This window comes from Podarcis liolepis (assembly GCF_965112155.1).
Source record: "Podarcis liolepis genome assembly, chromosome: 2".
In the NCBI taxonomy this organism is placed as follows: domain Eukaryota; kingdom Metazoa; phylum Chordata; class Lepidosauria; order Squamata; family Lacertidae; genus Podarcis; species Podarcis liolepis.
This window is the reverse complement of record NC_139555.1, coordinates 22,414,762-22,427,788: the sequence shown is the minus strand read 5'-3', so window position 1 is coordinate 22,427,788 and position 13,027 is coordinate 22,414,762. Positions and strand designations below refer to the sequence as shown.

The 13,027-nt window shown below is 52.6% G+C and overlaps 1 protein-coding gene across 1 annotated transcript in view; it reads right to left on the bottom strand.

The window, feature by feature from the left end:
- The window catches only part of ERBB3 (erb-b2 receptor tyrosine kinase 3), a 99,982-nt gene that overhangs the window by 7,184 nt on the left and 79,771 nt on the right, over positions 1 to 13,027 (bottom strand). The window contains exons 20-27 of the mRNA XM_083489853.1: positions 11,517 to 11,702; positions 9,285 to 9,440; positions 8,706 to 8,781; positions 7,054 to 7,200; positions 6,557 to 6,654; positions 5,519 to 5,668; positions 2,075 to 2,146; positions 768 to 1,035 (exon numbers count right to left, since the gene is read on the bottom strand). Of these exons, the coding sequence (XP_083345979.1) occupies positions 768 to 1,035; positions 2,075 to 2,146; positions 5,519 to 5,668; positions 6,557 to 6,654; positions 7,054 to 7,200; positions 8,706 to 8,781; positions 9,285 to 9,440; positions 11,517 to 11,702 (1,153 nt within the window). The remainder of the gene's footprint in view (positions 1 to 767; positions 1,036 to 2,074; positions 2,147 to 5,518; positions 5,669 to 6,556; positions 6,655 to 7,053; positions 7,201 to 8,705; positions 8,782 to 9,284; positions 9,441 to 11,516; positions 11,703 to 13,027) is intronic.

Below are 13,027 nucleotides of genomic sequence, written 5' to 3'. Positions count from 1 at the left end.
TCAGCGAAAGGAACCCGAAGCCTCCAGAATGCAGTGGGAACTTACGCTCCACTCCGAAGGCTTCAGGTGGCTATCCCTGAAGCCTGGAGAGGGAGAGGGGTCGGTGCGCACCAATACACCTTCCCCTGGGCCTTCCTAGCTCCCCTTCATTCTACCTAGTTGAGCTGGATTCAGTTCCAAGTCATCAGATATCTCAGGCTGTAATCCTAACTCTTGGCTGGGAGCAGCAAAGTGGCCATAGCCCTGCCCTTTGTACCAGCCAGGGCAGAAGCAGGAGCCGGGCACATCATAACTGCTGCTTTTTCCCCCTACACCAGGTCCATGTCCATCCTTGGGTCCATTGCCAGTAGCTAGACCAGATCCTTGGCTAGGCCAGTTCCATCTCCTCCCTCCTCTTGAAATGTCTTGCTTAGCTGCTGCCAATGGGAACCTCCTTGGCAGCTAAAGCCTCGAACCAGTGAAGCTCAGCAGAAACGAGCGGAGCCAGTCAGATGTAAACTTCTGGTGCAACCTAATCCCCTCCTGTGCAGCAGAACTGCACTACCCGCTTGATAAAGAACAGGCAAGCTGCTCACCGAGAAGACCCAATGTTGTAGAAGGCCATGGCCCAGAGAAAGCCAGAACCAATGAGCTGCCCCTGCAGGTCCGATTCGTTTCTACCCCACCCTTTCCACCTTGGTATTTGTGTGGTCCACTCCAGTCCATCTAGGAGACTGTGGGCTGCATCTCAGTACCCTACAGCCCCTCCTCTGTGATGCTGTACTTACCTCTGCCGTTTTGATCTGGCATGACGTAGCCATTGGCATCTTCCTCTCCATCGGCACTCCCCATTGGGAGCATCAAGCTCTCTCGCTGAGACAGGTAGGCGCTGTCTCCCCGAGATCGCAAGCTGCGGCACAGGCTCCCGGACAATGACAGGTCCTCAGTGAGGTCGTATTCAGAGGTTGTGCCCCGTCCCTCTGAGGACTCCGACACCGTGCGTCCTATCGACTCCTGCCTTATCCGCAAGGTCTGCCGGGAGCCCAGTCCAGCGCTCTGGGTTGCAAAGAATTAGAAATGAGCATATGATTAGCGGTCTGATGAGACCCCACAGGCTCCTATTTCCCCCTGCCTATTGGAAACACAGGACACGGGTGGCGCTGTGGTCTAAACCACAGAGCCTAGGACTTGCCGATCAGAAGGTTGGCGGTTTGAATCCCATTGCTCGGTCCCTGCTCCTGCCAACCTAGCAGTTTGAAAGCACATCAAAGTGCAAGTAGATAAATAGGTACCGTTCCAGCGGGAAGGTAAACGGCGTTTCCATGCGCTGCTCTGGTTTGCCAGTAGCGGCTTAGTCATGCTGGCCACATGACCCGGAAGCTGTACACTGGCTCCCTCAGCCAACTAAGCAAGATGAGTGCCAACTGGACCTAATGGTCAGGGATCCCTTTACCTTTACTGGAAACACAAATTGCTCACCCACGGGAGCCTATAAAACATTCAACTAAACTCTCCAGAGTCTGGCTACTCAGAAGTAAGTCCTGTTGAATGCAGTGGGGACTACTCTCACCTAAGCAGAGTTGCAGTCTGACCAAAGAGGAGCTGGAACGATAGTCATTTGGTCACTGTCTATTGCATGCCAACACAACTTGCGACCCAATGGCCATTCCTGGCAGTGCACCAGGGACTCAATAACCTTCCCAGTTTTGTTGCCTGGCAAGGCTGCAAAACAGAAAAGTTGTCAAGAGCTCGGCAAGCCGCATAACATGGCTGGCATGCCGCATTTGATTTGGTAGGTCGCAAGCTGTGCCGGCGGGCCTGCTCTAGGGCCGATTGGCATGAGCGCAGCAATGCCTCTGGCAGAGGCCTGTTCCAGCAATGCTGTCTAATAGGAGTTGCCAGGGATCAAATTGTGCAAAGCACATGCTCTGGCACTCAACCCTTCTACTCTACCGAAGTTAACAGCCTCCATACAAACACACAAATTACACTGCCCCCCCCCCCCCGTATCTGATGCTCTTCTCACCAGACATGCCACCCCTCCTTCTGTACACTAGCTCTGAATCCCATACAGATTTGGAGAAAAATCAAATACCTGGCGATTTCCACTGAGACTGCTCTGATTCATGGGGATGTATCCAGCAGAAGGATTCAGAAGATTTGGGCTCTGGATGTTGATTTTTTTAAAAACCAAGAAAACAAAGAAGAGTATATAGCAATGAGCCAGGGCAGGGCCAGAATTGGATTTATTAATTCAGTCTGCTTAGAATATTTGTTCAGCAAAAAGTTCTCAAAGCAGTTGACACAGCAAAATAGGGCAAGAATTAAAACATATTAAAACATAAAAAGCACATTAGTTCTTAAATTTCCAGTACAGTGGTGCCTCGCAAGACGAAATTAATTCGTTCCGCAATTCTCTTCGTCTTGCGGTTTTTTCGTCTTGCGATGCACGGTTTCCCATAGGAATGCATTGAAAATCAATTAATGCGTTCCTAGGGAAACCACCTTCAGACCAGGTCCGGGGACAGTCTGTCCCCGGACCTCTTCTGAAGGCTGGGGGGGGGGGACAAGGGCTTTTCTTCCCACCCCCAGCATTTTAAAAAACCCTGGGACAGCGGAGGACTTCTCCGCTGTGCGGGGCTATCTTAAAATGCTGGCGAGCGGCATTTTAAAATCGCTCCGGACAGCGGAGGACTTCTCCGCTGTCCGGGGCGATTTAAAAGCCCCTGGGAAGGCAGGCAGGGGGGACAAAGACTTTCGCCCCCTGCCCGCCTTCAGAAGGTGTTCCCGCCCCCCCCGAAGTGGGGCGGATGGGGCAGGTGTCCCGCCCCCCCGCCCCACTTCAGAACAGTTTTCCGAAGTGGGGCGGCGGGGCCAGGTGTCCCCGCCTGCCCGCCCCACTTCGGAACAGCTTTCCGAAGTGGGGCGGCGGGGCCGGGTGTCCCTGCCCCCCCCCGCCCCACTTCGGAACAGCTTTCCGAAGTGGGGCGGCGGGGCCGGGTGTCCCTGCCCCCCCCCGCCCCACTTCGGAACAGCTTTCCGAAGTGGGGCGGCGGGGCCGGGTGTCCCCGCCCCCCGCCCCACTTCGGAACAGCTTTCCGAAGTGGGGCGGCGGGGGCGGGTGTCCCCGCCTGCCCGCCCCACTTCGGAACAGCTTTCCGAAGTGGGGCGGCGGGGCCGGGTGTCCCCGCCTGCCCGCCCCACTTCGGAACAGCTTTCCGAAGTGGGGCGGCGGGGCCGGGTGTCCCTGCCCCCCCCCGCCCCACTTCGGAACAGCTTTCCGAAGTGGGGCGGCGGGGCCAGGTGTCCCCGCCCCCCGCCCCACTTCGGAACAGCTTTCCGAAGTGGGGCGGCGGGGCCGGGTGTCCCTGCCCCCCCCGCCCCACTTCGGAACAGCTTTCCGAAGTGGGGCGGCGGGGGCAGGTGTTCCCCCGAGCGCTTCTAAAGGCGGGCGGCTGGGAGGGAATCCCTTGGCCCCCCGCTGGACTTCCCGAAGCTCTTTTGAAGTCCGGCGGGGGTCCAAGGGATTCCTTCCCAGCGGATCTCTCTGCCAGCAGCGGCAGCTCTGCCGCTGCTGGCGGAGACTTGCCGGCATCCCGAAGCCTGTGCGCAGCGCGCCCAGGCTTCGCGGATCTCTCTGCCAGCAGCGGCAGCTCTGCCGCTGCTGGCGGAGACTTGCCGGCATCCCGAAGCCTGTGCGCAGCGCGCCCAGGCTTCGCGGATCTCTCTGCCAGCAGCGGCAGCTCTGCCGCTGCTGGCGGAGACTTGCCGGCATCCCGAAGCCTGTGCGCAGCGCGCCCAGGCTTCGCGGATCTCTCTGCCAGCAGCGGCAGCTCTGCCGCTGCTGGCGGAGACTTGCCGGCATCCCGAAGCCTGTGCGCAGCGCGCCCAGGCTTCGCGGATCTCTCTGCCAGCAGCGGCAGCTCTGCCGCTGCTGGCGGAGACTTGCCGGCATCCCGAAGCCTGAGCGCAGCGCGCCCAGGCTTCGCGGATCTCTCTGCCAGCAGCGGCAGCTCTGCCGCTGCTGGCGGAGACTTGCCAGCATGCCGAAGCCTGCGCGCAGCGCGCCCAGGCTTCGCGGATCTCTCTGCCAGCAGCGGCAGCTCTGCCGCTGCTGGCGGAGACTTGCCGGCATCCCGAAGCCTGAGCGCAGCGCGCCCAGGCTTCGCGGATCTCTCTGCCAGCAGCGGCAGCTCTGCCGCTGCTGGCGGAGACTTGCCGGCATCCCGAAGCCTGTGCGCAGCGCGCCCAGGCTTCGCGGATCTCTCTGCCAGCAGCGGCAGCTCTGCCGCTGCTGGCGGAGACTTGCCGGCATCCCGAAGCCTGAGCGCAGCGCGCCCAGGCTTCGCGGATCTCTCTGCCAGCAGCGGCAGCTCTGCCGCTGCTGGCGGAGACTTGCCGGCATCCCGAAGCCTGGGCGCAGCGCGCCCAGGCTTCGCGGATCTCTCTGCCAGCAGCGGCAGCTCTGCCGCTGCTGGCGGAGACTTGCCGGCATGCCAAAGCCTGCGCGCAGCGCGCCCAGGCTTCGCGGATCTCTCTGCCAGCAGCGGCAGCTCTGCCGCTGCTGGCGGAGACTTGCCCGGAGATTTCCCTATGGGCTTTCGTCTTGCGAAGCAAGCCCATAGGGGAATTCGTCTTGCAAGGCAAATCGCGGACGAAAAAACCTTTCGTCTAGCGAGTTTTTTGTCTTGCGAGGCATTCGTCTTGCGGGGCACTACTGTATGGTTTTACCATCTGCCCCCTTCCTCCCATTTCCTCTTATTGCTTTGAAGGATAGGGTCAATTGGTGGAACCACGAGGAAAATAAATAATATTACCATGCCCTTTGCATGCCAGTGCAAATAGATAAATAGGTACCACTCTGACGGGAAGGTAAACGGTGTTTCCATGTGCTGCTCTGGTTTCACTCTGGTCATGCTAGCCACATGACCCAGAAAAACTGTCTGTGGACAACAGTCGGCTCCCTCGGCCAGTAAAACGAGATGAGCGCCACAAGCCCAGAGTCGTCTGTGACTGGACTTAACTGTCAGGGGTCCTTTACCTTTTTTATTGGGTTGTTGTTTTTATTTTTATTAGGTGTTTTGTGGTTTTATATCTTAATTTTAATTCCGTGAACCGCCCTGAAACTCCCGGTTATGGGGCAGTATATAAATTCAATTAATAACAACAAACAACAACAACTATAGTGGTACCTCAGGTTAAGAACTTAATTCATTCTGGAGGTCTGTTCTTAACCTGAAACTGTTCTTAACCTGAGGTACCACTTTAGCTAATGGGGCCTCCTGCTGCCACTGCGCCGCCACCACGCAATTTCTGTTCTCATCCTGAAGCAAAGTTCTTAACCTGAGGTACTATTTCTGGGTTAGCGGTGTCTGTAACCTGAAGCACCTGTAACCTGAAGTGTCTGTAACCTGAGGTACCACTGTATATTGTAGGGCATCATAGGCAAGGTTAGGGAGGATTTCTTAATTGTTTGAGGAGGTTGGAGTCTCTCCCCCACAAAGAATCAAGTGGGTAAGGGGAAGGGAAGGTCTCTTACCCGCATGGAGTCAATCCACTGCCTGGACGCAAAAAGGTTATTAAGCTCCTCCTCCTCCAACTCTGTCTCCACTTCCAGTGTCTCCATCTCGTCTAGCTCCTTTTCAGTGAGTGTGGGTGGCTCAACTTGGGGAAGTGGCCCACTCTCTCTCTGAGGGGAAGAAGGAAAAGGTATTACCCTCATAACACTTACCAATGGCTGCTGAGCACTGGCACTTAAGCTCCCTTGGGAGTGTCTAAATGAGAGCAGAACATCCTGATCTATGAAGATTCTTTGGGCAGCATTTGGGTTGATAAAAGGAGAGGCCCCCAGCCTCAGGTCTTCCTGGATGCCCAACCTTGCAGGCCTAGATGCACGAAGCCTGGCTAGAGCGAGAGAAGAGCCATCTGCCACATGCACAGAGGCCTCCTCCCCCCATCCTCCAAACTGCCTATAAATTCAGAAAAGGAATCCTTGCTGACATATGTCTCATAATATCCAAAATCACATGCTCTGGCGTGGAAGCTGTTGCGCTGAAAAGTGGCTCGGGTAGGCAGCTCAGCAACAACGTGGGGAGGTTTTCACATTTTCAAACAACTTCATATTTTTTCTAAATGAAAACAACTAATGCTCTGAAGCCGACAATAAATTTAAGAGAGGAAATTCATTTTTTAAAAAGGCAGACTGGGTTTTAAATTTTTTTATTTTGTTCAGAAATTAACACGTGGAACATGAGCAGGACCTATCAAGTGTAACTAACTGTGCAGGACTGACGGAGAGCAGCACATCTAGGACTCATGGTATTGATGGAACATTTTTAAAAACAGCCAGACTCACTGAGTGCTTATCGCCTGCAGAGTCTCTACAGCAGGGTGTGGGGAAACCTGTGACCCGATGTGGCTGGATTACAGCTCTCATCATCTCTTAGCTACTGGCCATGCTGGGTGTGGGGGTTGATGAGAGCTGGAGCCCAACAATATACGGAGGGCCACAAGTTTCCCCTGGTTTGATTTGTAGACTAGACAATAGGAAGGACATTGGGAGCAAGCCAGGACTAACCTTAATCACCAGGTAGCGAGGGGGGTCACGAGCCATACGTGTGAACTCATTGGCTAGCTCTTTGAAGGTGGGGCGGATGTTCTCGTCAATCATCCAACCTGTGGGGTTAAAGAAGATTGTGAGCATCGTTCAGGCAGATACCAGTCATGACAGCTTCTGTGGCCAGGGCAAGACCATCAGCCTGTGGATTCTGGCTTAGGGCTTCCACTTGTCCTGCTGTTTTCCTCCAGGAAAACCCAATCTTTACCATTGAATCAGGGGAAAACATCAGTTGGGTTTTCCATGGATTGACATTTACTCTGATTCAGCACTAAAAAGTGGGTTTTCCCAAGGACAAGTGGAAAACCACTCAGACTCGTGCTTTCAAGGCACTGAACAAGTGGAAGTGTGGTTGAGCCCCCAGCCAGTGCCCTAATCTAGTGGTCAAAGTGCATCCAAGGAACTACTGAGTGACATTTCTCCCCAGGAGAGGGGAAAGTGTTACTCTGGTCACGTACATTTTACCATCACCATGTAGACATCAATGGTGCAGATCTGGGGCTGCGAGAGGCGCTCCCCTTTCTCCAAAAGGTCAGGTACTTCTGAAAGGCGGATTCCGGTATAAGGCTCATTTCCAAAGGTCATCATCTCCCACAATGTCACTCCTGGAGCAGGTGACAGAAAACGCTCATGAACAGAATGCAGTGGGCCAGATTCAACTACCGTATTTTTTGCTCTATAGGATGCACCCGATCATAGGACGCACCTTGTTTTAGAGGGGGAGAACAAGAAAAAAAACCCTCCCCCTCTCTGCTCAGCGCCCCTTCAGTGAAGAGGCAGGAGAAACAGAGCCCCCTCCATTTCTCCTCCCGCCTTGCTGAAGGGGCGCTGCGCAGCTCTCCCTCTCTGCTGAAGCCAGGAGAGTCTTGCTCTTCTGGCTTCAGCAAAAGGAACCCGAAGCTTCCAGAGCACAGCGGGATCTCCCGCTGTGCTCCAGAGGCTTCAGGCGGCTATCCCTGAAGCCTTCAGAGCGCAGCGCGAGTTCCCGCTGTGCTCCGGAGGCTTCGGGTTCCTTTCACTGAAGCCAGGAGAGTCTTGCTCTCCCGTTTTCAGCAAAAGGAACCCAAAGCCTCCAGATCGCAGCGGGAGCTTCAGGCGGCTATCGAGCCCTCTCACTCTCCAGGCACCGACCCCTCTCGTTCTCCAGGCTTCAGCAAAAGCAACGCAAAGCCTCCGGAGCACGGAGGGAGAGCTCCCTCTATGTTTCGGAGGCTTTGCATTGCTATCGCTGAAGCCAAGGAGCCTGCATTTGCTCCATAGGACGCACACACATTTCCCCTTAATTTTTGGAGGGGAAAGTGCGTCCTATAGAGCGAAAAATATAGTAACTGTCCCTGCCAGCATAAATCGGTGCAACAGGGCTTCCGCTAACACAACAGGGCTTTCCCTCCACCCCCCCACACCACCCATACTGGCTGAGGAGTGTGTGTGTTGGGAGAACCTACAGAACAGCACACTGGGAGGCGTGTGTGTGGACTGGGAGAGGGTAGATCGTTCCATCGGAGAAACAGAAATGCTTGCACTGACAGAGCAATCTGCATAGCACTCCGCTGAATTCCTCCCAATAAATGTGGTACAGGTGGCTGTTACAGACCCAGGGATATAGTGGACAAAAGCCCAGTGCAAGGGAATGGGCCAATGTGTCCCAGCTATGGCAAACAAGGCAGGAATTGCGCCAAGATGTCCTCACTATGCAAGTCCCAGCATAGTGGGCATTAAAAGACTCAAATGTGGGTTCCAGCCTCTCCCAATAGGAGGCAGTGAAACGCCTTGAAGCATAAGTACAGGTGAAGAAAAGGGCACCAGAGGGCAATGTTTCATAAATATTTGGCCCAACAGTGCCTTTCATTGGCAACAATGGCTAACCTAGAGGAGAAAGTCTCTTGGAACTTCATGCTGTGGTGGCACACTTAGGGAGGCTTGTGAACAAGCTCGAAGGCTCTAGTGATCACCTCTGCGGATCACTTTTCAACCTTGGTTGGGAACTGCACATAACTTAAGAGTCAGATAGTTTGCACTTGAACTGTTTTCTTTATTTCCAGAGACTTGCTATTGTGACAGATTTCCTGAAGGCAACCACAGTAGGAATCGGCTGGTCTGATATACCTACCGTAACTCCACACGTCACTTTGATGTGTATATTTTCCAAAATGTATGCTCTCCAAAGCCATCCATTTTATCGGTGTCTGAAAAATGTAAGGCAGAATGTCATAAATTATAATTAAGCTAAACATGCACACCACATTTGTAAGATTGCTTTCCAATCTGAATGCAACTGGATTCATTTCCTGTGAGTTTCTAAAACTGAATTTTCACTCCTAATTACCTATCAAAACTCATTTTGAAAATCTCATTTTTCACCTTGTTTCCCTCCTCTTCTGAAACCTTTTCAGGTATTCAAGCAGTTTCTTCTGTAATAATTTTCTTTCTTGAATTTACTAGTTCTGTTGGCTACATGGGATATGCAGTTCCTCACTCCATAGTCTGGCGGTTGTCATTCAGAACATGACGGAGGCTCAAACACAGAAATTGAATCTCTCTCTCTCTCTCTCTCTCTCTCTCTCTCTCTCTCTCTCTCTCACACACACACACACACACACTCACTCCCCAATTTAGAAATGATAAAGTTACAAGAATCATCCTCTCTGCTGCCTGCACTGTATCTCACTCTAGTCTAATAGATACCAACCTTGATCTCATTGTAGAAGTATTTCTTGTCATCTGGATACAGCAAGTCGGCAATGCCAAAATCTGCCACCTGTACCTGGCTAGGGGATTTTACCAAAACGTTGCGAGCGGCAAGGTTGCGATGGACCATGCGGTGTTCCTCCAGGTAATACATGCCCTTAACATAAGGAAGGAGAAACAGATGAATGTGCCTGGATTTGTTTTGGGTTTGAGCACCTGATTCACAGGAGCTATAGTCTACCCAGGCCCAACCTATATATTTGGGCCCTTCCCACCATAATGAAAATCAAGTATTTCACACAAAAGGAGGCGGCAGCAAGCCCTGAAATGGATGCATATCCTGTGTTTCTAAAGACCATTGCCAGTGGTGGAGCAGGAAGATGTGCTGGGCAGGAAGGTAAGGATCTAGAAGTTAAGTTAAAATACATTTTGTGGATTTCTGCTGAGTAGTGGCATTTCCACACTGACTCATCTGCTGAGGAACCAACCCCCAGAATATGAGAGATGGAATTCCAGCGCATGATAGAAAACTCTGGAACTTGTTCAAGGGGCATGCCCTGCGTTCACGCTAGACCTGCTGAGGCACGTTGGTGCACTGCTCTCTCAATTCATGCAATCTAGAACACACTCAACACACCTGCATATGGCAGGGGAAGTTTGATTTTTCTGGGAAGTTTTTCTGGTATTACCAATCTCACTGAGCAACTCCCTGATAACTTTTCAAGGGCCTGCGAGGCTCCCGGAACATCACCGGAAAGCCACTAGTTTGGGCTAGTTTTGATGGTGTGGCAAACACTCCGCATGCTTCTGCTGAGACCTTAGGTGCTTGTTGGCATTCTGCAACGAGCCACAATTATGTATTGTGTAACTAAATTAGCAGATCAAAACTGTGCTAATTACACAATTTACACTAACCCTAGCCAATTGCTTATCCTAATAAGGGAGTTTGACTGTCGTCTCCAGTCACGACTTCCAATCAAGTGCCCAATCCCAACTGCTGACCATCCTCAGTGACCACACAGTCTTCTCATGGTAGCAGTCTGTAGGGCAGGGCATGGACTCACTACTATGACTTACTGGAAGCGGGGGGGGGGGGCATGGAGTCCAGCACAGTGCAAATGCAGCAGTGTGCAGCACAGTGCTGACCTCAGCACCGCCTTGGCTCCCCTGTCTCCTGCCCTGTTTCACTGACTCCTACCGGCTTTTTTTTTAGGGACGCGGGTGGCACTGTGGTCTAAACCACAGAGCCTAGGACTTGCTGATCAGAAGGTTGGCGGTTTGAATCCCCGCGACGGGGTGAGCTCCCGTTGCTCAGTCCCTGCTCCTGCCAACCTAGCAGTTCGAAAGCACGTCAAAGTGCAAGTAGATAAATAGGTACCACTCCGGCGGGAAGATAAATGGCGTTTCCGTGCGCTGCTCTGGTTCGCTAGAAGCGACTTAGTCATGCTGGCCACATGACCCGGAAGCTGTGCACCGGCTCCCTTGGCCAATAAAGCGAGATGAGTGCCACAACCCCAGAGTTGTCTGCGACTGGATCTAATGGTCAGGGGTCCCTTTACCTTTACCAGCTTTTGGGTTCTGTTTCACTCCATCCTTCATCCCAACCTCTCACACCACTGACGACACCAGCAACAGGACTTGCCTGATTTGTCTCCATTTCTGTTTTATATTTATATGTTGTCCATGTTTAAGGTTCGGTATGTATTTGCTGGAAGTTCTCTCCGGAAAACAGAAGGAAGGCAGCCTCTCCCTCTGAATTTTGGCAGATCTTTCATCCCACTGAAACCCCTGGTGACCTGTCCTGTGCCATTCTTATTTCTTAGGAGCTGTCCTGGTCCAGTGCCAGACTCTAAGTGACAAAGCTTGGGATACAGGGAGCCGTTAAGGTTCCCTACCCCTGGCTTACAGGATGCAGCAATCAGAAAGCTAAACCAGAACTTGGTCGTTTGTATTGGACAAAACAGAAGTTTGCCTCTATTAAACAAACCAGAACAGCACCAGGAAACTCATGGCTCCACCCAGATACACCTTAGCCTGGTGCCACCTAGTGGTTAAGCTGTCTTATGACACTATCCATTGCCTTCAATCATGCTTGGGATACTCCCTCAACATTTTGAATGCAAGTGGTTCTAAAAAAAATCCAATATTCTGGGATAGATTACCCCCAACCTTATTTGCCCCGGGAAAGGCCCTTTACTTAACCCCAAAATTTCTCTGCAAAACCCATACATACCTTGGCAATCTGCACACACCAGTTGAGCATCAGCTGTGGGCCAATGGCATCTTTGTTTTTGCGGACATACTCCAGCAGCGAGCCGAGGTCGAGGTACTGGGTGACCAGTTGCAGTTGGGTGCCAGTACAGATACCCAGCAGACGGACAATGTAAGCATGGTCCAGGCTACCTATCGCCATCATGTGCTGTACATAGTAAAGGCAGAAACAAAACACACACAAAAATGAAATCACAGCATCGGAGCAGAAGTACCAAAACGCCAAGCTACACCCCAAAGAGAAGGAACTCGCAGAACTGCAAGAAAAATTACAGGGTAGTGCTAAGTGTAGGCAGAGCCAACAGTGATACCAGTTAGACAAGGTTCGCTATGGACAGCTCACTGCTCAAGATGAGCAAGCTAGCTTGCCTGTGCATGCACAGCTGGTCACCCTCCTCCTCTAGCAGTGGTGCAGAAAGGCCTGCAAGATGCCAGGCACATTCCAAGGTCAGATGAATGGCATCACCCAAGAGCATCGGTAGGCAAACTAAGGCCTGTGGGCCAGATCAGGCCCAATTGCCTTCTGGATCCGGCCTGTGGAATCTCCACATGGATCGCCAGTGTGCATGTTCTGTCCTTCTCCCTCTGTCTCCCTCCCACCGGTACCTCCTCCCTCCCTCCTCTTGGCTTCTCCCCGCCCTGCCTAGAAGAGGAAGGGGGCTGGGCTTTGTTGATGCCAGCAGCAGCACTCATGCGGCCGCCATTTTAAGCAGCCCCTCTCTGGAGCCCTTTCGTGCGCCGCTCATCGTCCCCCCGCCACCAGACCCTGCCGCTCACATGACACAGGTACGCTTGTGGTGCTCTTGCATCATTCCCCCCCCCAATATAGTCTGGCCCCCCACAAGGTCTGAGGGACAGTGGACCGGCCCCCTGCTGAAAATGTCTGCTTGCTGACCCCTGCCCAAGAGGAATCCTCTCAAAAGCCTGCTTGCAATGCCCATCACCTTCAAGGGGATTTCCCTCCACCACTAGAGAGCAAGTGACTTTTGATGCTCATATATCTAGGTATCAGCTGCCCAAATTTGCCACCCAAATTGTACCCCAACTCTGCTTAAAGGTCACCCAGAAACTGGGTGAGTTGAGTCAGCTCTTTCCATCCACGCTTTCCCCAATTTAAATAATCCTCCCTACCTGCCACACCCCCCCAAAAAAATTCCTAGCCACAGAGCCAGAATACCCGTATCGCACCTGCCTTTTAATCCTTTGCTGCAAATAGCAACTTGTGGAAAGGTATTTGAACTGGGGGAATGGTTAAACACACACTGCCCACAGCACTGTGCTCTCAATCCAAATTACTCCCTATGGCTGCTGTTAAGCAAAGAAAGAGAGGTATTGGGATATACAGTTCTGGATCTTCCATGGCGTATCTAATTTAACGCCCGCTTCCCCTATATGTCTGGCGTGTTTCTCAAGGGGACTACAAAAACAAGCATGAAACAGTGAAGGCCACGTTCAGTAAAATTTCCAAAGTGA